The sequence below is a fragment of the Chelmon rostratus genome, chromosome 20 (genome assembly GCF_017976325.1).
Source record: "Chelmon rostratus isolate fCheRos1 chromosome 20, fCheRos1.pri, whole genome shotgun sequence".
Lineage (NCBI taxonomy): Eukaryota > Metazoa > Chordata > Actinopteri > Chaetodontiformes > Chaetodontidae > Chelmon > Chelmon rostratus.
Window position 1 is genome coordinate 6,722,103 of NC_055677.1, and position 23,157 is coordinate 6,745,259.

Here is a 23,157-nt window from a genome sequence, read left to right on the forward strand (position 1 = left end):
TTAATAGCAATTAATTTTCTGATACCCGCGCAAGTTTGGCTAGTTTTAATTAGTTTGTTCAGAGGAATAGGGGGAACTTCACCCCGGATTTCCATGAAAGCGGCGTCTGCCTGACTAAATACATTCTCATCAAAGGGAGCGGGGTGAGGCTGTCTGACCTTTCCAAGATTCAGTGTGCGTTTAATTTCCTATTTACACTTTAAAATAACTCATTAGCATAAGTCCTCTGCACACAGTCCTGCGCCCAACACATTAAGACAATAGCTCATTTAAATCATGTCAAAGCAAAGTTGCAGGTCCCTCCTCGCCGTGGTTGAGCCGCAGCTTCTTCTATATATAGTACAAGATAGGTGTATTGTGAAGGTGCATTTTAGAGGTTGAATTCCCTCTGGGGCCACCCATGCTATAATGTGCAGGTATTCACCCATAATACGTTAGTTAAAGGCCGGCTGGGCTACTTGTGGCTGAAAAGTCCAGTTTTTTAGATGTCTAAGGCACTGAAACTGCTTTTTAAACATCATTTAATCAATTAATTTTAATGTGTAGTTAGGATATGCAAGGAGCTGAGCTTTCCCTGTTTCATCCATCTCCAAACCTTCTCAACTCTTTTTTAGAAAAACATGAAGGACTACACGTTCCTTTATGGGTTAATAAATTCCTCCTACTTCTTGAAATAAAAATAAACCATTTAAAAAAAACTTTATTATCTGAAGAATGCATCTTATATATATCTCTTATGAAAAGTTGACAATGTGGAGATACGTGGTTTTCACCCCCACAGCTACAATACGCAAAACTGGCCTTCCTGAAATAAAAAACTAGCGATCCTGGTTCAGCACTCACACTCAGACACTTGAAATGGGCTTGTGTGCATTTCATAAACTGTGTTATCAGTCACATGTCACGTGTGAGATGAGTGCCAACTTACTGTCCATTGCCTGCAGGTACTCCATGTGCAGGGCGCTGGCGCTGCTGGCGCCCGCCGTGGCCGCCACAGAGGGGAGAAGGTCGGTCGTGTAAGGGCTACGGTGGCCCGCTAGCAGAGCCATCTGGTGGTAGTACTCGGCTGTGGCCATACCTGTGTGCGGGGCTGGAGCGGGAGAAGGATCGGGTCAGCGAAGAGGAAGCGAGGCAGCCGCGAAGTGAAGGTGACAGATGAGGAGGGGAGGAGAATGCATGGGAGGACATTTTTTTGGGGGGGAAAGGAGGGCAGAGAGGGAGCATTTGAAGAAGAGAGAGCAGAGACAGACCAGAGCATAGAAAAAGAATTAGGTGGCGAGAAAACCACGACAGGGAGAGCACCTGCACTGCATTATAAACCTGCGTTCATTTACATTAGATGATAATCAGCTCAGCAGAACAGTAATGAGCACATTAGCAACACCATCAAGTTAAGCAAAACAGCTGCACGGGGAGCATCACCTGAAGTGGAGAGCCTCACTGGGGATTACCGGATGCTTGCTCAGAGATTACAGTGAGTGTGCATTAGTGTTTGATTGATGCATTCACGCCGAGCACAGCATAACCGATCGTCTTACAATACAATTCTTAAACAGCCTTTTCTCTCCTTCTTACTGTTCCTTGATCACTTTGGAGAGAGTGCACAACTGTGTGTGTGTGTGTGTGTGTGTGTGTGTGTGTGGTAAGAGTATGTGGGCTGACACATCTTCTGCCAGAGATGGTGCTTGTGTGTCGTACACAGCAGGGCTGCAGTGTGCAGATATGCAACCTGCTCCTCGACTCTGCTCCCTTAAACTGCACAGGAAAACAAAGGGCCTAAATCTGCCCAGATATATCTGCATGCATAAAGATGCAGCAAGCGATTCTGCCTCCACTCCACTTCCTCTCTCTCTTTCTCAAAATGCTTCCCTTTTCCAAGTGGTTCCCTTAGTTATAGTGTTGTAAGTCCTTGAACCGTAGCCTAAAAATAAACATCTGGTGGTGGGCTTCCTTATGCAAATATTCTAAGAAAGAGAGAGGGAAAAGACTAACACTGTGGTTTTGGATGCAAATATAGAATCGGTTCAGACCCACAGAGTGCTGCAGCTCTTTTTTCCCCCCCAATTGAGGAAATAAAGAGAAAATAAATAAAGAAACACTGTATGAGGAGATTTCCTCTTAAGGCTGGCCTGTATGCCTGCAATATGCATCCATGATTGGTTGAATGAATGTATGAAAAAATTCTAAATTAATTCGATCTGGGTATTATGTCTTCAGTGGAAGGGGGGAGTTTCTTAATTGTCTCCAGTGTTCCGCCTTAGCTTTGCTTTTGCATTCAACCATAATGTGGCCCATTCAGTATCCGCGCACAGAAAAAGGGGCTTTGCGGAATTTCTAAATCAGAAATGTTGGCATCCGAGCGCGATCCTGGGGGCAAGAAAGGGAGAGTGGGGGAAGGCTGTCAGTGTGGCACCCGGCGTGGAAAAGGCTGAGACCTGCCTCAGGACTTGGTGAGCCACCGGGTGCTCCTTCAGCATTACAATAGGATCAGGGGCAAGCCTACCTCTGAACCCCGACTCCCATAGATGCAAAGAGAGCGATATTGCGAGGGAGGAGCAAAAAAAAAAAAAAAAAGATGTGAAAGCAAATGTGTGGCAGCGAGAGGGTGGCACTAAATCCCACCCACTTTAAATCTCCATTAGATTCTGTTAATTAATTCATCATTATTCAAATGTACTTTTTGCTTAGGAAAAAAAAACATGCATATTGAAGAAGGAGGCTCCCTGTAAGCGTGGTGATATACTAACAACACAAAAGCTGATGGGTTAATTAATCACCGGATTGATTAAAGGAGTAATTAGGTGCCTCATTCACAATTCACAGCGCTATGAAGTGAAAGGGGATCATGTGGTAGGTTGGAGAAACTATTTTGATTTAAAGCAAGCTGAGACTGGTGTGCATTATGTTGCGGTAATGGAAAATTGGAGGGTAGAGAGTCTGAGCTTGAGTATGTGCTTCCTGTTTGCAAAGAGCGATGCTGGATCGCAGGAGAGCAGGAGGTGGAGTGAGGCTGAGGCTGAGACTTCACTCGGACGCAGCTTCTAACAGACCTGGATGAGGTGAAGTGGAGGGTGCTGGTGTAGAGGAAATGCCCCTGCTATCTACCCCTGTCAGAAATACACTTCAGCACAAGGTGGGGAGCTAAAGTGGGTCTCTGATGCTCAAGTGCCAAAAGGCTGATGGTTGATGACACGAGGGGTCTAACAGCTCATCAGGTCTTTTCAAGACCTTTAAGGTGAATGCACATATGTGGCAAATAAGAAGGCTTTTTTTTCTTAAAACATGATCCTTAATAACCCCCAGAATAAGGCATTTATAAGTGCTTTATAATGACAAATAAAGAGCTAAATGCTACTAACATGCATGTTTAGAAACAACTAGTTAATGATGAATATGTGCACCTCAATATAAAGTGAGACTGTTATGGTCATTATTGGTTATTCTGTCATTTATTTTTGCAATTAACTGCTTCATTATTTAGTCTAGAACATGTCTAAAAAAAATAGATATACATGCTACATGCTAATTTTCCAGGGCCCAAGGCAATGTCTTCAGATTGCTGGTTTTGTCACACAGCAGTCAAAAACGCAAAGGTATTAAATTTTAAGTAATAGAAAACTTTAAAAAAGACAAGTAAATCCTCATATTCAAAATGCTGAAAACAGCAAATATGTGGTACTTATGTCTAATTTATGACCTAATTAGTCATTAAAATGAATAAATGTCTTAATTTTCTGTCAACTCAATCAATACTAAGTACAAAGATCACATCATTTAAACACAACCAATCATTGCACCACACTAAGGTGATAAAAAATGTGTTTACTACAGAGCGTGACTTTCCCTTATTCGTTTCTAATATTGATATTTTGGAACAGTTTTTCATACTTCGTCTGGTTCTGGTGTCCCCTTTAATTAATTTCCCAGTTCAAATCCATTATGAGATCTCAGGAAACAAATGCTCCCTGTAGGACACCATAACAACCGACCCCCCCAGCCCTGAACTTGAATCCGACCCTCCCTCGGTGTGCGCGTTGTAACTGTACGTGACCCTGCCGCTCACTGATTCATCCTCCAGAGATCTCTGACATGACTCACAGATCAAAAGGATTAGCCTCCCTCCAACCTGCGCCCCCACCCACACGGATCGCGCCACACTCATAATACTTCCATCCACCCGCTCCCTCACTCAGATAACATCTCACCAACCCCCGGGTCTTAATAGAGATGGATCTAGTTGCCTCTCACCTGACCTCTTCTGATCTCGACCAGGAATTAAACTGATACAGAGAATCCAGATCCCTCCTACCAGCGATCGAACCTCGCTAATCAATTCCAAATACCATTTTTAAGGGTCTGCTGAGGTTTTGTCCATTTCTGCTCTGCTGGGGTAGTGTGCAGATGTGTGCATGTGTGTGTGTGCGTGTGTGTGTGCTGTGAGTGCATATGAGCATCCTGCTTTGTGCGTCGGTGTATGTTTCACTTTATTCACCATCTGCAGGGCTGAGGCCCCGGGTGGCTGACAGCACCGAGATGGAGGGGCTGCTGTGGAGTGAGCGGATGTAGTCCATGTATGGGTTGATGTAGGGGTGCGGCGGGTGAAAGGGCGACTCCGCCCCGACAGAGGGGTTCCGCTGGGGCGAGATCCGGATGAGGGAGATGTCGGAGAAAGCCGGACTGCCCGCTAGCGCAGGAGGCCTGCAGAGACACACAGAGGAGAAAGCACATCTTAAATGGGCTACAAACTGAAAACGCTAAAGCATTCACACGTGTTTGAAAAACGGGTTTTTGGGGGGAGTTTTGGCGGTCTAAGGATAGAGGATGTCATATACAGCCTGTAAAGCCCCTTAAAGCAGACTTGTGATATGTGATATTGGTCTGTATAACTAAACCTCATAAGTGGACCCCAGTGTGAACATTCCTGCTGTAGATTCCCATAATAAACTGTTTCAAAAAGCACGATTTAGTTAAAGGTAAATCACAACATAAATCTCCATCCGCAATCCACATAATAGCATCTTTTGATTTGATTAAGCTCTAATGTCATCAACGCTGCGCACATAAAACATCAAAGATCCAGTTGAGTTTACAGTTTGAACAGGGACATCACGCTCGTTTCATTGGGCCCGACAGGCTGCGACTGTCCAGATCCTGCTACCGTGGGTGGACTCGCAGTTTCAAGGCCAGACAAACGGACTGTGACACTATCTCTCTCTCTCTCTCTCTCTCCATCTGCGAGGCAGAGAGGAGAGCACTGCATTCCAACTGCTCCCTACGCAGACATTTCCTCAGATCAAAGGCAGCTTTCACCACTGTGTCTTAATCAGAGGGAAACGTTAGACCGAGCTCACCACTGGCCAGGGCCAGACAAGCAACGCTACACCACTTTGCTCCGATGGCTTCGAACTTGGCTTTGAGCTGAAACCATGTACAGAATTGCCCGCGACGGATACAATGTTGTACAAAATCCATCGGCAAGTCTCGCGCAAGATGCGGAATCTCTTTACGGGCCGTTCGTTTTTTTATCAGAAACCTTTACTGTGAATCGCCTCTGCGCTGCAAGATAGGAAATAAAGTTGAGAACAATCAAGAAAACTTCTTAGGGGCCAAGTTTGAGATGAACTAATTCGTCTCCCTTCATATAATTGGCTAGGAGGGCTTGGAAACTTCATAATGATGGCCTTCACCACAAAGGCCTTCCCCTGAGGATGTGGAGAAATCCACATATCAGCCAGACATTAACAGGCTAAGAGATTAGACTGAATTAGCCCCTCCACTTCTCTGCGGCTCCCCAGTGGACCAGTCTACTGTGACAAAAGACCCCAGGAGAAGGAGAGGATGAGCGAGGCAGGGAGGGAGAGAAAAAAGTGGGGGTTTAAGAGGGAGGTGAGGAGGAGATATGGAAAAGGGTGGGAAAAGAGGAGAGAACGGGGAAGAAAGAGCGAGACCTGGCCCAGAGTTTGTCTCACAGTGACCTTGAGCAAGGCCAGGGGAGCGGAACAGCCCAATTACGACCTCCACCCCCTCCCCTGATCCCCTACCGGCACCTCCACTTCACAGCCCCGCTAATGAAAGAGCTCAGGCCAGGGCAAATAATGAGCGCCGAGGAGCGGAAACAACAAACACACTCGAGGACAGGCGCAGAAACACGCGGACACATGTGTGCGCAGGCGTTCACGCGTACAAACTTTGTCTTCAGGAGCCTTCCTGTAATGAGCCCAGTGGGGCCGCGGGACGATTTTAAAGGCTTTCACCGCCTTCAAGTGTGTGACAACGCGTCTCCGTGATGCTGAAGCAGGTGTATGTGAAAAAGACAGCAGCACCCTCAGGAGGGGAAGTCCTGAGAGGAATCTCAGTGAAAGCCTCATTGTTGAAGTGTGCAAAGGTGACAGATTAAGGGATCCGACGTTGCAACACAATGGTTGTGGAATTTTTACTTTTGGGTCCTCCATTTGATTGGTGTGTCTCTGCACGTCTCCCGTCAGACAAAAATTTGACTTTACTTCCTCCACACCTTGCAGGCCACGCTGAGGGCACATCAAAACAGGTGTGTGAAAGAGTGTGTTTATGATAAGCAAGTCATGTGCCCACACGCCACCACGACATGGCTCATTTACACGGATCACAACACAGCTGCAGAGTGATGCGCACTTTGATGTCACATGGCTGACCGGGCATCTCACACACACACACACACACACACACACACCTACAAACACACACACACACACACACGAGCATGCAACAGAGGGACGACACAAAAAAAATCTGCACTGTCATTGATGAACACAAGGGGAAAACAGTCAAATTCGCACATGCACACGGGTCCATTTAAAGGCACAGACATTTCTGTGTCCCTGAAGTGTCTCTGCATGATCTTTTAAGCATTTCTGAGCAGAAATAAGACCCCAGAAGGAAGGGTAGAAACATTTCATGACTTTCTTTTCCCTCGTCTGGCCCTCCACAGGCCTGTGTGAGGAGAGCCAGACACCCGCTCTGGCTGCCATGACACTGATTAACCCTGTCATGTGTTGGCTGCATCTCCCTACACTGACCCTGGCAAAATGCCTCTGCTCGCCTTGTTTTTCCAATTAACTTAGCGAGTAGGAGCAGAGCCCTACTGGAAGGCCGGGAGAACTGAAGGAGGCGGCGGTCAGAGAACTAAAGAAAAGGGAGCACACATGTTGACTGGTGGGAAGATGGTGGCACAGGGAGTTATTATTCAGCCCGCTGAAAGGCGGAAAGGGAAAGAAAAGTTTGAAGAGGAGAGAGGCAAGAGAGAGAGGTGTGAGAGAGGGCTGCAAAGGGGGGGGGGGGCAATTGGAGCATGAACGGTAGTCGGGAGGAGGAGGAGGAGGAGAAGGAGGGAGCATGTGAAGATATGGAGTATGAACTGGGAGGTGGACAGGGAAGAGTTAGGAGAAAGGGGGAGCTGGAGAGGGAGGAGAGAAAAAGAGGTCTCCGGGGGCGTGGAGCCAGGTGTGAGGGGATTTGAGGAGGACAGGAGGGAGACGGATGGTTCGGAGGAGTGCGGCGCAGCTCCGCACTGGCGAGAGAAAAGGAGCGTCCGATCTCCTGCTCTCTGCAGGGTCGTGATCGTCTTAGCATCTGCCAGCGTGCATTAATCAACATGACGAAAGGAAGTGATCTGACAACGTGCAGTGTGTGTGCAGAGACGTTCAGCCCATGCATGTGTGTGTGCCGATGTGCCAGAGGAGTAGCGTCTTAGTTACACCTGATTTAAGATTTACATCAAAGCTGTACCGCGGGGTCTGCAGACTGCTCCGTCTTACCAGAGAAAAAACTTTCCTTTCACTCCTCAGCTTCCCTTCGTGGGTTTATAATTCCTATTAACCCTCAAAGAAGACATCCAGCAAACAGGGCACAAGGAAAGACTGAGCTCCTGACATATGGAAGCCATTTCCTCTCACGTGGCCTTGCTTAAACCAGCCAGCGCCTCTTTAAGACATCGCATGTTTACACTGGGCGGTCTGTGGATTTTAAACTGTCGTCTTATTTCACCGGATGAATATACACTTGCCAAGTGTAAATATGCCCCCATAAGATTTTGAGGTTTCATGGAGGGGTGTGTGTTCATGTAAACAGGCCTTGAATCTTTGTTTGGAACAAGGTTATATCAACACTAATAATTTTTCTGGTGCAAGCTGCAGTAGGAACACACAGTTGCGGTGGAGGTTGATGACTTCACTGAGGACAGAAGGTATCATTGTGGCGCAGCAGCTAGACCTGGTGGTATTGACACAGCGGTCGGCTAAAACAGGAACCGTGCTTTGCAAAATACTTTTAGCTCGAGCATGAAGTGGTTGCGCATGAAATAAAATGAACATTTCTTGATGTGTGCTTCACAGAAGGGTACAGGAAATTGCTCAGTCCAAATCCAATAATCCAGCAACTGCGAGGGTTCAGAGACCATCATTTTTTTCATCCATAGCAGCTGAAGTGGTCCAAGAAGGAAATTTGAGAGAGAAAAAACACAGAAGCTGAGAGTCACGATACCAGCCGAGTCCAACAGAGGTTAGATTCAACACAATCTTTGCAGCATTTAACAGTAATATTGATAAATCTTCAACATGTGTATATAAAATGTATATAAAATAGTACAAATATATCATAAGCACCATAATTCCATATTTACAGCCAATTACTTCACTGCAGGACCTAACTTAATGTCATTTTATTGTTGCCGTGGATGCTATTAAACGCCTTAACCACTGTTTTTATGTTGGTGATACATATTCAGGTTACACTGAATAGATACAAATGATGATGCATTTTTCTGCATTGGCTATATAGGGATAATATCAAGCAGGTGGCTAAAATGATAGCCTAGCTTTAGCTAACATTAGCCAACTTAATATCTCCCTATGTGGCATGTGCAGTTGGACCTGCACGACTGGCAGAACCAATCCATGAAAACGACAGCATTCAGATACCGGTGAGATTCAGGAAGTCTGGTTTGAGGAACAGATGCTAAGATGCTGCACATGTGTTTCATTTTTGATTGTGAGGGAAACAGTAGCACCGCAGCATTCACGTTCAGTCCAGCAGGATTGTGCATTTCTATGCATTTGATTGGCAAAAGTAACGTAACAGCTAAAGTTGAGACAGTTGCAGCCTCTTCGCAGGACGACCTTGCATTATTTTTGGTAACATTCCGCCATCAACAGAGCAGTGCATTGCAAAGCTGTTGTTCTCAGTATAGCACAAGAACAAGTCACTACTATGGATGGGAACGTCCATGCTATACATTTATTGGTGGCAACAGCATTTATTTAAAAAAATGCAAAACATGGCACATTTTATTGCAGTAGGTAAATAAGTTTCTTGGTTGATAAACTTGCACTATTGCAGCAAGGTTGCACTATATTTCAAGGTGATGATTTTGTGCTGGAAGGATGTACAACGCTGAAAAATGGCGTCCTCAAATATGTGAAAACTACAGGAAGAAGAGGTAGCAGAAAAATACAACAGCGCAGGTTAAACCCATGTAGAGCTGTCTGCCTCGACATGTCACACCTGTGGCCACAAGGGGCTGAGTGAGGTGGGAAATGGGGGTTTTGGAGGGAACTGGGATCAGTCAGGCCCTCCTCTGACCGAGGCTGACAGCATCACACACGCATCCCCCCCTCCAACCTCACCTCAGTCTCACCACCTCATAGAAACCTGTGCCCACCCCCACCCCAACCCCCTGACCCACCAAGCCACGGCACAAGGCTGCCACCGCTCTGAAAGCCTAAACCAGAGGGGAGGAAGAGAGGGGCTCCTGACAGCGGAAACAGAAGCACTTTAAAGCTCCAAACCCTTTCACCGAGATCAAAGGGCCACAGGAACAGAGCCAGCTGAGACCCAAGGAGAGAGCAAAGGGAGCTGAGACAAGGGGTGAGAGAGAAGACAGACAGAGTGAGAGACAGACACAAACAGAGGAAGGTAGATATACTCTGGGTTCCTAATGATTCGATGGGAAAGTCCTCATTAAGTTCTGCCACTGAAGCACATTCCAATGACGTTTGTGATGACAATCACAGCAGCAGTTAAAGCTGAATTTCACCCTCAGATCCAGCGTCAGTCAAACCAGGGGCCTCTGGCTGCTTCGGCAAGAAATTAACGTGTTCACACAAAAATTTCCATCCTAAGCCAACGATATCGACCCCTTAAATGGGGCTTCTTGAAAATACTCCAAAGCGGATACATGTTGTGATGCAGACGGCGAATAAAGATTTTCACAAATGCTGAAATTGTCGTGTGATAAATCTTTCGGGAACATGACTTTATTTAGTCGTTTTGTGTTTCTTTATAGGTTCTCGCACTATAAAGAAGCTACCATTGACATATTTTCCTGTTTCTATTGGAAAAGAGGCGAGTGATTTGGTCAAGGTGTCAATGCTAACAAGTTAGCTTACTCGCTAGTTGCAGAGCTTTCAAGCGTATCCCGCGGTCTTCATCATCAGCTTCTTCAACACTAACACACAGTTAAGTCGGAGATCGCCAACGTTCAGACTCTGGCTCCAAATGACGTCACTAGAACAAGACGGCAGCGCCCATATCAAACATATTTCGGCTTCACTTTTGTACGGTGGGATGAAGTGGAGACGCGTCCTCCATCTTTATTCACAGCGTATGACTTGCAGCGGCTTTTGTCAGCAAAGCAGACCAATCACAGTTCTTGCAGTTCCCACATGGCGTAGCTACAGCAGCTACGTGCTAACGCTCTGCAGCTACATCACAACTCCTCAATGCATGAGTGCAAATTAATGTTTGCTAATGCAGCAAACATTGTGAAAAATGCTAGCACTGACCGAAAAAAGCTCAACAAGAAACAACTTTTTGAAACATACAGAAACAAAATCGGTTCAGAGTCCTGATTAAGGTCACCTTTGCTGATGAGACGTTGCAGAGATGTAATCTGTCGTTCTCTGGCTGCAGCCCTCATATCTGAAATGAACTCAAGTGATAGATTTCAGTGATAAACGACGGCTTGTCCTTTAGCCTTTTCTACGAGCAGTAACGGTTGTACTTCGTTGTATGCCACGTTGAGGTTGCCAGGCGTTCAGGGTAACTATGCACCCCCAGAGCTGCGAGCGCTCTGTGTGACCCCCTGACATCAAAGGCCTGGGTGGGTTCAGGGGGTGTGGATGGCTTTCTATTCATGGTCACATCAAGCAGGATTCCCTCTCTGTGGGATACCTCTGGAGGCGTGCCAGACATTCCCATACAGTGCAGTCAGTTCACACACACACACACACACACACACACACAAACACACACACACACGCTGTCCAGTTGAACGCCCCACACTCTCCTTCAGTGTCTCCGTCTCCTCCCACTGTGTGTTTCACTCACAGTCTCATTGTCTACATGCAGCAGAAGGAGCACACATGCACACTTGTCCCGCCAGAAAGACACACAGTACATCCCTGTAGGCACGTATCACTTCCACGCCGCTGGACTGATAACACATGTTTATCACCAGGAGCCAGCGAGTGTGACAAGCTCAAGTCATAACAAACGGGTCCAGGTGTCAGAGCAACTGGTCATAACTGCTGGCTGAGTGAACGCCAGAGGAGTCACGAACCCGCTGAAGGTGTGTCGCACACGAAAAAATGCTTCCTGTTTCAAATCAAAGCTCCTCGCCGCTCCTTCGACAACGTCAGCGGATTGCGTTTTATGGAATCTTTTCATCGCCTCCGCTGGCTCCAAACTACGACCAAACGCAACCGTCGTTTTGAAAAGTTTACGTCGGGCTTCGCCACGCAGCGGCTTTTCCTTTCACACGGCTTCGAAAACCATGTTTCCACGCCGCAATTAAATGTAATTTCTGCCATCGAGATAAGAATGTCGACCAAAACAAATCAACAGAGAATATAGCAAGAAAATGAAAACATGAAAGTGAAATTACACAAAATGAGCCTGCCTTTTTCTTCCTGTAATTTTCAAGGGGGCTGGAGCCGGGGAAGAAACACGAGACCAAAAAAACAAAATGTTTTCTTGTTCTCTCTTGCTCCTTTCCCATGCTTGCTTCTCGCATTCACCCTTTTACAAACAGAAGAATCGTTTTGCATGGAGCATTCCTCCTTCATCTCGACTCGCTGCAAATTACTTGCTGGCTGCTTTTTCTTTTTTTTTTTTCTAAGCAAGCACAGGTGGAATTAGCGCTGCTCTCGGTTAGTGTTTTGACTTCCTCTGGCATGCCCCGGGCTAGGGAGAAGACAGGGGGGGACTCCTGGGTGTTGAAGTGTTAAACTTCTCAAAACAGGGAGGAAGCACATCTATCTTTCCTTTTCCTCTCAAGTAATGTCTCGATGGCCCCGATGCCTTTTACACAAAAACTCAGCTGACGCCTGCAGCTAAACAGGGTTCAGGTTCCACACCCCACCGCCTCCGCTACCCCGACAACTCAGGTAATGAGCGTGTGTGTACGGCCCATCTCAGGTGAGGAGAATGAGTGTGGCCCAGGGCTGCGAGGAGCGGCGTGGATCCCCCTCAATTCACCGCGTCACGCTGGGCAGCTGAAATGAGCAGCCGCACGGATGGGCCTGAGCAAATCACAAACAATACGCAGCGCTACAAGACAGCAGAGACACACTGCTGGAGATGGTTAATCCTTCAGACAGAGATCTGAGGTAGAACAACAGAAAAAGGGGGTAGGAAGAGGAGGGAGGGAGGCAGCGCTGAGACGCAGAGGGGGGAGAACAGGAGCATCAGGTACAAGACGCAAAAAATATATGTTTCCTTCTCGGCGCTGAAAATCTCCTTTTCAGAATGAAATCCATCACGTTTTCCTAATACACACTTCTCGTAGAGGAGGGAAGGGAAGAAAATCTGGACAGAAGAAAGGCAAGTGCTGGTGGGAAAGTGAACAGACACAGCCTACTTTATTCCAGCCATTTCATCCATCTTGTTGGACTAATAAAATGTCAAGTGGAGTTCCTTGATATTTAATCATGAAGGGGCTGAGTGCGTGGTGGTGCCAAGCTCAGGCTCGCTGAAGCTTTTGGGAGGCTTAAACACAAACCTGTGTAAAATTTGGATATACCCAAAGGAGGATGTTTCACAAACCTGCTGCATAAGTGACACAAAACTGATATGAATGGGAGTGAATTCCTAATAAGCCTGCGTTGGGAAACATTTAGTTTTTCTGACTTTGGCTCCAGGAGGAAGTTTCGCAGCTTTCTTTAATCCCTTAAAATAAACTTTGATGCAGTAAAATCACTCACACGGAGATGTCAAACAACTGCGATAAATAAAAAAGGCTTGCTGCATCCTTACGCCCTGCAGCTTCGTGCATGACTGCGCATATTTGTGCAGCTCCCGCCGGACGCTCATGAGGGGGGAAGAAACTGAAGAACTTCACAAGCTGACCCCCTCCCAAATAAATAAATAAATCAAGTGGAGTATCATGGGAGACAGAAATAGCAAAGGGTTTCTTTTTTGGCTCATTCCAAACTCTGAACGACATTATTAAACACGAAACTATTCCCCATCACGCTATCAGATGTAATGGACACCACATCTGATAGCGAAGGGCTGAGAGAATAGAATCGCTTTATGTGATATGAATTAATTTTCGGGAGTGTAAAAGGAGTGAAATATGCTGCGATTGGAAGATAAACAAACAGAAAAAGGGGTGAGAGGAGGAGCAGGAGCTGTAGGGGAGGCAACGAAGCCACTTCCTCTTACATTAACACTTTTAAGCATGTGGGAATATTTCACATTGTTGCATTCGGGTTTCGTAAATCGTGCATCGGAGGCTTGAGGAAAGATGGAAGCGAATTAGAGAGAGGGAGGAAAGGAAGGGAGGGACTGAGGGAGGATGGAAAATGAGGAGAGTTGGAGAGGATTTATGACCCTGTTCCCCTGGTCTCGTTACTTGCTGTAACTGGCCCCCAGAGTGGGATCGCAGGGTCTGGAGCCCACAGCCCAGAGATCAGAGTAATGGAAATTCCACATTTCTACACTGCTACAGCATGACGTCTGCAGGGCACAAGCCGAAAAAAAAAAACAAAAACTGACTCAATTTCTTAAGAGTCCAGAACTAAAATTGATTATTGCGCATTAGGTAAGAAGCAAAATATTTCCTGTCTGAAATCAGCATTTCCTCTGATTACACAGTTAAAAAAAAGAGCATCTTTTAGCAGGAGGCTCGTTTTTGAGTATTCGTAAGGAGAAGCAGACGCCAGATCAGCGGCTGCCTCGGGTAGTGGAGGCGATGTGAGGCGACGTGCTGCCAGCGCTGGGTAATATCTTGACAGTCGCTGCTGTTCTCTAATAGCTCCCTGCCAATGAGAGGAGGGTCTTTTACAAAGCCAATTATGAACCGGCACGGCTCATAAAAGTGACAGCCTGCCACACCCATCGAGTAAGTTACCACCAAAGCCACTGAAGACTTTTACTTCTGTGCTCTTTATGAACGTCATACATCACACAAATTAAATGTTGCTTAAGGTTTGTTTAGCATTGCTGTTCATTTCATTTGGAATTAGAGCTGAAAAGTTTAATTAAGTGGCATGAAGTTAATCAACAACTATTTTTTAATCTATTCATTTTCAATAATTTTTCAGTCTAAATACAGAATCCAGCTTCTCCAATGTGACTTTTAAACTGACAGTTTTTGTTTTGGACTGATTATCAGATTTTAAAAAAGCAATATGAATATGTTAATATGAGAAACTGTGACACACACAACCAATAGAGAAAACAATTAATTAAGAAACTAATAAGCAGATTAAAAATAATGTTTAATTGCAGCCGTATTTATAATGCATGTTAGAATTATTCAGCTATATAATATTACATGTCAAAGATGAAAAATGTAGCCTGACCTGTAACCATCACTTTAAAAAACACCGGTAAAGTCAATATGAATTAAAATGTAATTTTGTTTGCTTCGCACTAAAGAGGGGAAAAAAGCTGGATTTCAAAGAAAAAATGGCAGTGAAATAAATAAAATGATGCTCAAATACCGACGAGGAAGCATCTCAAACATGTGTGTGTGTAAGCATGACTGCACAAGCGCGCACACACACACAGACAGACACACACACACACACACACACATTAGCGCAGAGCTGTTGGCACCTGCCTGTTATCTCTTCCCCTCAGACCTGGTTTTCCATTGTGCTCCATGGGAGAGCTACAAATTGAGATCTCAAACGTGAAGAGGGGGGCAAATTACTTGTGTAGAGAAAATCAAATCCACTAATGTGTTACATGTGCAAATTCACAGGCCGCGTATTAGAGATTAATGTATTTCTCTTTTATCGAAAAATGTACCTTTTTCAAAGGTATTTATAATGGAGCCAAAAATTAAATTCAACCAAGGGCTGAGATAGCAGAAATTACAATGAACAGGAAATATTTATTAAAGGAATAATCAGATTTGCATGAATAAAAGCGTTATGTAAGGAATCATTTGATTAGAAAAACTCACACTTCTCTTTAGTTGAGACACACTAAATCAGCCATAAACCACTTGGCAAGGAAAAATAAATGAAAAAGGCATGTGATATTTAATAACTAGGGACAACAGAGCAGCAGGAGCCGCCTCAGCGCAGGTAATCCTAGCCTGGTAAGTAGAGTTTTGGAGCATGTCTTAACAGATCTCCACAGGTAATGACTCAACCCTAAAACCTTTACAGGCCTTGTCAAATATCTGCTGTTCTGCTCTTTTTTTCCCCTCCAACCTGCAGGATCCATCATTCTCAAAATACACAGGTGCCTTGAAAATATCATGGTCCTGTGCACAGGCTGAACAGAAAAAAAACACACTTCCCATTTAGGCTTCTGAAACTGGTGTATTACAAAAAAATAGATATAGTGTAACTTCAGTCTGCCCACATTTCTGCTTAGGCATTTATCTCCTTTCTCTCTAAATCCTGAAATTGCCTCAGAAAAAAAAGGGGGAAAGGATACTTTCCCCTCTTCACACATTTTCACAGAGTGGTGCACAACTTTCTTCCCCCCCCCCCCCCCCCCCCCCCCCCCCTTTTTTTTTCTCCAGTGAAAATTGAAGAGGCTTTATGTCAAATGCGGCTAAAGCCAGCCTCTCCATATCAAACAACGCAGCGCGAAAATTACTGTGGCGATGATAAGGCTGCCAGATAGAGTGGGAGAGGAGAGGCGAGGGGGGGAAAAAACTGAAAGGAAGTGACTCTACTCAATTATACTGCAAAATTGGTATGACTGAATATTTTTCATTCAGGTGACTGATAGTATCAGTGAAGCTGCAATGCAGATAAATAAAGGAGCCTTCTGTCAAGAATAAACACCATTAATCATGAAGCCAGCTACTGCGTGACCGCCTGTCCCCCCGACTTACTCCATAGAGAAAGTATTAAAGAGGGGGGAGGAGGGGGGTGAGAGACAGGGGAAGGAGGATGGAGGGAAACCGGTGACTGCACCGGAGAGGGGTGACCTATGAAGTCACACAGAATGGGTTTTGGACAGTTGGAGAGGAGGATGAAAAAGTGGCCTTCGTCTCTCTGGCCTGCTCTTCGCTGACAGCAGCCATATCTGGACAGAAATGATCAGATGAGATTATGAAATAATCATCAATTCTTAATGTAATTTATGGCCCCACTTCACATTCTGCTTCAGTCTAGACGATATTCAAATGTGGAATATTAACAGCAAATCGTCAGGCAGGCTGCGATTTTCATTCTTTTTTTTGTTTTTACTGCAGAGAATCTGAGAAAACGTGGCTCGCAAACAGCCACGCTACATTCAAAAAAAGACAAATTCCAGCTACCGAGTCATGTGCTGCAGACAAAATTGGTGAAAAATTGTTTTGAAGTTTGGCCTGAAACTGAAATATCAACTATTAAATGAGGCCTTGACACGGCAAAGTCAGATCACGCCATAAAAAGCCACTGATGAAGCTGCACGCTTACAAAACATCCCTCCTCTCGCTTCTGCAGAGGCTACACTACACCCTTTTGTCTTTCTATTGTTTTGCATTGCGCGCGCGCGTGTGTGTGTGTACTCGTGTGTGTGTGTATGTGTGTGTGTTGCAATGCTCTGCCTCGTCCCATCTGGAAGGAGGTGTTGAGATAAGGCCGCGGTCTTTATGCTAAGCAACACGCCGCTCTTCTATGCCCAGATTGGGCGCTCTGACAACAGTTTATGTAAATAACAAAACACAACACAGCACACATCTTAAAAAAAAAACACACACAAACACACAAAAAAACCTCGCTCCACCACAGGCAGAGGACAGCGAGGGGGGAAGCATGTGAGAAGAGCGTGAGATCGGCGAGAATCTCAGGTACCCTCAGAAAATAAAATCAGAGGTTAAAAAGGTGATTCACTCGCTTTTTTTAAATAGCACAAATCTTAAAATCACTGAAGCGGCAGCTCACACGGACCTTAAGTCAATGAAGTGCTTTGCGGCTCGTGGCTTCAGAGCTGAGGTTGGGCTGCGGTGACGGCAGATCTCCCCCCGGTACCTGCAGAAAGCCTTCCAGTCAGGCCGGACCGGCAGCTGAACAAACACACTCCTGAATGAAATAACCACACAGGCTGGAGGACGGAAACACCCTCGCAGCCCCCACCTGCACGCTGCCTCCACACCGACAGAGAATCCAGCCCATGACTGTATTCATGAGTCACACTGAGAAGTTTTCTTTTCTTTGAAATCAAACTTTGAGCTTAAGATTGCATTTTCTTTTAAATCCATTAAAACATCTTTAAAAAAAACTGAAGCCTTTGTATCAAATGTTCTGTGTTTAAAGAAAAATATACAGTATATAAACTAAGCAGTGTTTCGGGATGTAGAAAGCGTATAATGAATTATATATTTAGGCTTTATTTTACTTTTCTCTGTCATTTAAATGCAACATTTGTATTGCTGCTTGAACATGGGCCCCTGTCTCAGTTATGTCAAGGTTAATAAAATAAATAAGAAAATTGCTTCTCTGTGCTCACTCTTTGACAAAAACATCTGCTTAATATCGTGCATGTGGTGCAAATATTTCATCACAAATCCACAATCAAACTGAAAAATAACCCGAAAAGTCAAACCTCGGGGCAGTCTTTGCTTTTCCAACTTTATAAACTCCTAAATGGACTCCGTCATTTTGACTAATTCTTTCCTAAATCCTGCGCAAAAGGTTGGGAGCCAATTGCTTATCCCATAAGAATGTTTTGTTGTTTTAGCGGCCCCATTCACAGCACGAGGGCCCGGGACTCCAGAGTAAACTCCGATGCTGATAATTGACTTGTGACGAATACCTCTGCTTGTTCTGAGGCGTCTCCGGGTGACCGGGAGCCGGCGCTGAGCCGCATGAGAGGCCTGTTTTGTTTTGCTGTGTACCGTGGTCGGGCAATAAAGCTGGAATGAAAGGATCGGTCTCTTCTCTTGGCCCCCCGGCCTCCCCCCTAACTCCCATTAAGCCAGTCCGGCACAATGGTGGAGGCAGAGGGGACCAGAGCTCCCGTGGAGAGCCTGCTCTTCACCGATCAATGTGTTTATTTAAGCAGGAAGCATCTTCTCTGGAGCAGGAAGGGCTCTTTCTCTTTGCGGTGAGGCTGGAGGTCAGCTGTTTCCAGACAGGAGTCATGCAGAGGAAGAAACACCAGCTTCAGGAGAGGAAAGACTTTGCTGGTCCTGGATCAGTACAGGACATTAAGGCTTTGCTTAAGTTATGGAAACTCAGGGGAGGCTGGTTGCTAGCTGGCATTGGTTTCTACTCAAACTGGGGCTGCTGAAAGTCTTTCCCTCCTCTCATGTGAATATACGAGTTCCTCTGTAAAGCAAGCACCCACAAGAAGGGACCCCCACCCTCCTGACCCCGAGGCTTTAATATTGAATGGCACATTGGTACCTTCCCCACAAGAATTCATAAACTAAACGATTAGCCTCTGTCTGTAATTGCGCTCTCCCTTGCCTAATAGGGGAGGTGAGGTAAAGAGGGAAAAAAACAAAGGACAGTTAATTTGTGATTTCCTCTGCTCATTTGAAGGCAAATTAAGTGTCAAACAGCTAATACAGAGCATATTTCATTTTATGAGCTTTTAATTTAATTCTGCCGCCTCATATCGCTGGAGCCCGTTAGCAGCGCTGCTAACGCCCGCGCCTCGGCTGCAAACGGGGGCCATAAATAAACATGTTTCAATTAGGCCCTTCACAGTAATAGGATATGATTCTGCTCATTTGCCACGTACGGATGGTGGATGTGTCATTGTGGCGGAGAGGAAACAAGCTGCTGGGCGTTTTGCAGTGTTTTTCTCCGGCCACGGATGCCCAGTGGTGACTGGCTGGTGAGCGTGGCGGGGGAAGCTGGCTGGATTGATGGAACTGCCGCAGGGCCAACCCAACTGTAATTACAGGCCGTAATGAGAGGCTGCATGGGGAAGTACTGCAATAATAGTCCCTGTGTACTTAGGCATATCTTTGAGAGGGCTAATAACGATTAATTCTGCTCACCGAGGAGAACTTGTCTTAAAACAATTCAATATTTCTCCATAAGCCGCCTCCTTCCATTTCCCTGAAGCGACAGCTATACGCCGGCTGCCTCTGTTTGCTCGGGCTGCTTACAAGCGGCGTCACAGAGCCGAATGCGTCGCTTCTAAACCTTCAGAGAGGTCTAATCTGCGGCCGTAAAGTTCAGATGAAACTTGCACAAAACCTGCGAGCGTAATTAGCTCTAATTTGCCATCAGGTGGTTGGTCCCAGCTGCAATACTGCGTCTGATGAGTGCTTCTTCTCACAGAGGAATCCAGGGCTGCTTTTTTAATCAAGTAGGCAATATCGTTTGCTTCCCCGCACAAAGACTCAAAAGTAGCGGAGATCACTTCTGCATGAAACCCACGTAAGTTCACAGCGTGCAACAGCGAGTTCACAGGCTTGATTTAAATAAGGCCGGCCACTAAACAGCTGTCTTATAATAATGACAAATAGTTTCCCTCAGCACAGCGTGTCATATTAAACAGCTCTATGCTTAATGGCTTGGATAAATAGGCCGTAAGTAGCGTGGCAGAGCACGGCCGTGTCTGCGGTGACAGCAAACCAAGCGCACAGATAACTCCTGTCCGGACAGAGTGACTGAAGACACCGGCGTAGCTTCTCCCCCTTAATTCAATTCCCCGGCTCCGTGTTGTCCCTCCACCCCCTCCTCATTTCTGTCCTCCCCCTCCCTAACCTGCGCTCCAGATCGTACCAAAGCGCTCCTGACGGATAACAAGCCGGGCTGTTTGTTCGAGCCTATGTTGCCGGCGCGTGTTCGCCCCATTATCTCCGCATAAGCTAAATGCTAAATTATATTTGCCATTTTGTTTGCAGTGACACGGGGCATCAATCACCTCCTGTTTTTTTTTTTTATTTCCTCGCCTCTCTCCCCCCTGTTTTTCCTCTGCTGCAGCCCCTGAGCAGGAGATGAGGGGCTGAGAGGTAGGGTGGGCCGGAGGTGGGGAGGCGGAGGGTGGGTGACATAAAAAATTCATTACGCTTAGTGGCACATCAGCAAGGGAGAGATATGACTCCTGAGGAGGAGAAGGGGGGGGTTGATAATGATGAAGAATATCAAACATAATGCGGCCCAAGTAGCTGCCCCATCCAATTTGTCCTCGTCGCGCTGTGATCGCTTCCTTCGTGTCGGCGGGTAGGAAACAAGCGCCGCAAGGACGATGAAGCGTCTCCTTATGGTGCACACCGCTCGGACGGCGAGAATACAAATGGCGGAGAGAGTAAAAGAGACAGGAAGAGTGAAGAAACAGTAATTTTGGGCATCAGTGTATGCGAGTGAGTGAGCTGAGGGAATGCTTTGAAGTTCTGTGCTGACCTCGCCGGCACCGTCAGAAGCACTCCAGGGAAATACGAGACCACCGTTCGTATGAGTCCTCCTGCTTATAAATACCGCTCTCTCTTACGAGGCATGACTCCATGTTTTTACTTTACCTCACATTTGATAGCTGGTGCGTGCGTGTGATTGGCTGAGGCGGGACAGTTAGCTGTATAAGGTTCATGTGTCAGGAGCCCATATGTGTCTGTCAGAGATGGCTGGATGTCAGCAGAGGAATCGCTTCCTTCCCCTGACAAGGCTTGATCACCGCTCTTATGAGAATCGCACGCTCCCAGGCTCCCCTCGCCCCACTCTCATTTCCATGTCTCTGACACATGTTCATTTGCGTGTCTCTGACATGCGGATCATGTTGCGCACGCACGGGGCCGTGGCCTTTGATCCAGGAAGGCAAAGAGAGGCGCCCGCCCAGCACCCATGAGGAGGATGCTCCACGCCCGCAGGCGGAAGGAAGTTCAGGAGCGTCGAGGAGCGTCGAGGAGCGCGCAGCTCGTCTGCGACGCGGCGGAAACAAATGTGGTCTCGGGTATGATCGGCAGTGTTTCGGTGCATGCGAGTGTGTGACCAGTTTGAGAGACTTACACGTGAAGAGGGGGCACAGGGGAAGGCTCGTAGATGTAACGTCCCTGGGTATGTCTGTCGTCGATTGGCACAGGAGGATGGAACGTAGGGAAGAACTGTGGCGCAGCTGTACAGAGAAAGAGAGAAAAATGACATGATTTTTTTCTAAACACATTGCAAGACTCCTTTAAAACCTCCTGCTCTGTGAATTCATTCCCTCCTCGGCTAATCTAAATAGCAGCTATAATGAAAGGCAGCAGTTGATGGCTATCTTTCAACAGACCCACCCAAATTAGACCTCATTAAATTCACTGAACTAAAAGCGGCACCGCTTCAAAACGTTCGCTGAGGAAGTCTTCGCAAATGTCTCAAGGCCGATACGACTCAAAATAAACAGCGATAAATAGCTGTTAAGACGGGCAGCCAAATGGCGCGTTTCTCACCGTACCAAGCATAATATGGTTTTGTGTAAAGGATAACGCTGAAGTGCAACCAATGAAATGCACAAAATGAGAACAAAAACATCCTTTTCCGTTTCAGTGTTTTGTCACAACTGCCAGAGAGAGTCGGGAGGCTTCTTCTTTTTTTTTCTCCCCCGTCTTCAGATAAAACATTAAAACATTTGCATAATATGAGCTTCCAAGCCTTTCTCTATTTTTACCCCTGAAATTGAAACTGTTGTGCTGGATTCACATATGTACGCACTCATCTTCTAACCCTAACTGCACCCCACGCCATACTCTTTAAAACTAAGGCTGGAATTTTTTTTTGTCCCAACTGTGCATCCATTGTTGGGCAAGCTGCAACAGGCGAACCATGTGAGTGGATTTTGCTCAAATGCAGCCTAACCGACGGCTGAGTTGTGAAACTGAAATGGGTTAAAACTTGTACGGGAAGGCAGGAAGAGCAAATGACTAACACACACACACACACGCATGCAACGTTTCTGGGTCCACATTGCAACATATTAATCACTTGTTCGCTCACATGCTATATGAACACATCTCATTTCCAGAACACATGTCACTTTATTGCTTATTGCTGAGGCCACTGCCAAGTTGTGTATCACCACCCTGAGGCGAAGCATGTGTCAACATCTGCATACCTTCGCGCAGCAGGTCTCCGAGGCTGCTAGCTATGTGTTTTTTGCTTGTAAACATTTGGAAGCGAGCGCCAAGGGGGCAGGTGGCCAAACGGCGGGGTGCCCGACAGCTCTACAAGTGTCGGTCCACGGCAAACGGCGGGCAACGCGGCAGGTGTTCATCCCCCGGCACCTCTCGGGTGCGCTTACCTCATCAGTCATTCATTCACTGGGATGATCGCTGCCAGCTTAGGCCAACAAGCAAGAGGGATCAGTTTGGTGTTGGTTGTAGTCCTACAGCTTTAGACTGAAGTCCTAAAGAGGTACTAGGGGGATTTAGCATTGCACTTGAGATAAATTAAAACCACAAGCAGCAGAGGCCAAAATATCCTGACTTTTAGTCCAAAATATGGGTCTCCAATTTCACTTTAAGACACTCGGCTGATGTAACTTCAGCAATTTTCTGAGACTTGGGAGGGCTCTCTCCAGTGAAAGAAAGAAAGGAAAATTTACTTTTAGATGTTAGATTGATGTAGCGTCCCTTTAAGTCTAAGACACCGTCACCGTCTTCAGAACAGGCCCACACACCTGTAGCAAAGAGGCACAGAAGGTGATACCTTGTTTTCCAGGCATTTTTTGAAGTGTTGTAGCTGTCACAATGAGTGAGGTGAAACTTATTGTTGAGATAGAAAAAGCGATGAG

The 23,157-nt window shown here is 46.2% G+C and overlaps 1 protein-coding gene across 1 annotated transcript in view; it reads right to left on the bottom strand.

Annotated features, from left to right (window-relative positions):
* gli3 (GLI family zinc finger 3) overlaps positions 1 to 23,157 on the bottom strand; it is a 92,551-nt gene that overhangs the window by 19,826 nt on the left and 49,568 nt on the right. Inside the window, exons 4-6 of the mRNA XM_041961363.1 lie at positions 21,396 to 21,501; positions 4,493 to 4,698; positions 929 to 1,090 (exon numbers count right to left, since the gene is read on the bottom strand). Coding sequence (XP_041817297.1) covers positions 929 to 1,090; positions 4,493 to 4,698; positions 21,396 to 21,501 — 474 coding nt within the window. The remainder of the gene's footprint in view (positions 1 to 928; positions 1,091 to 4,492; positions 4,699 to 21,395; positions 21,502 to 23,157) is intronic.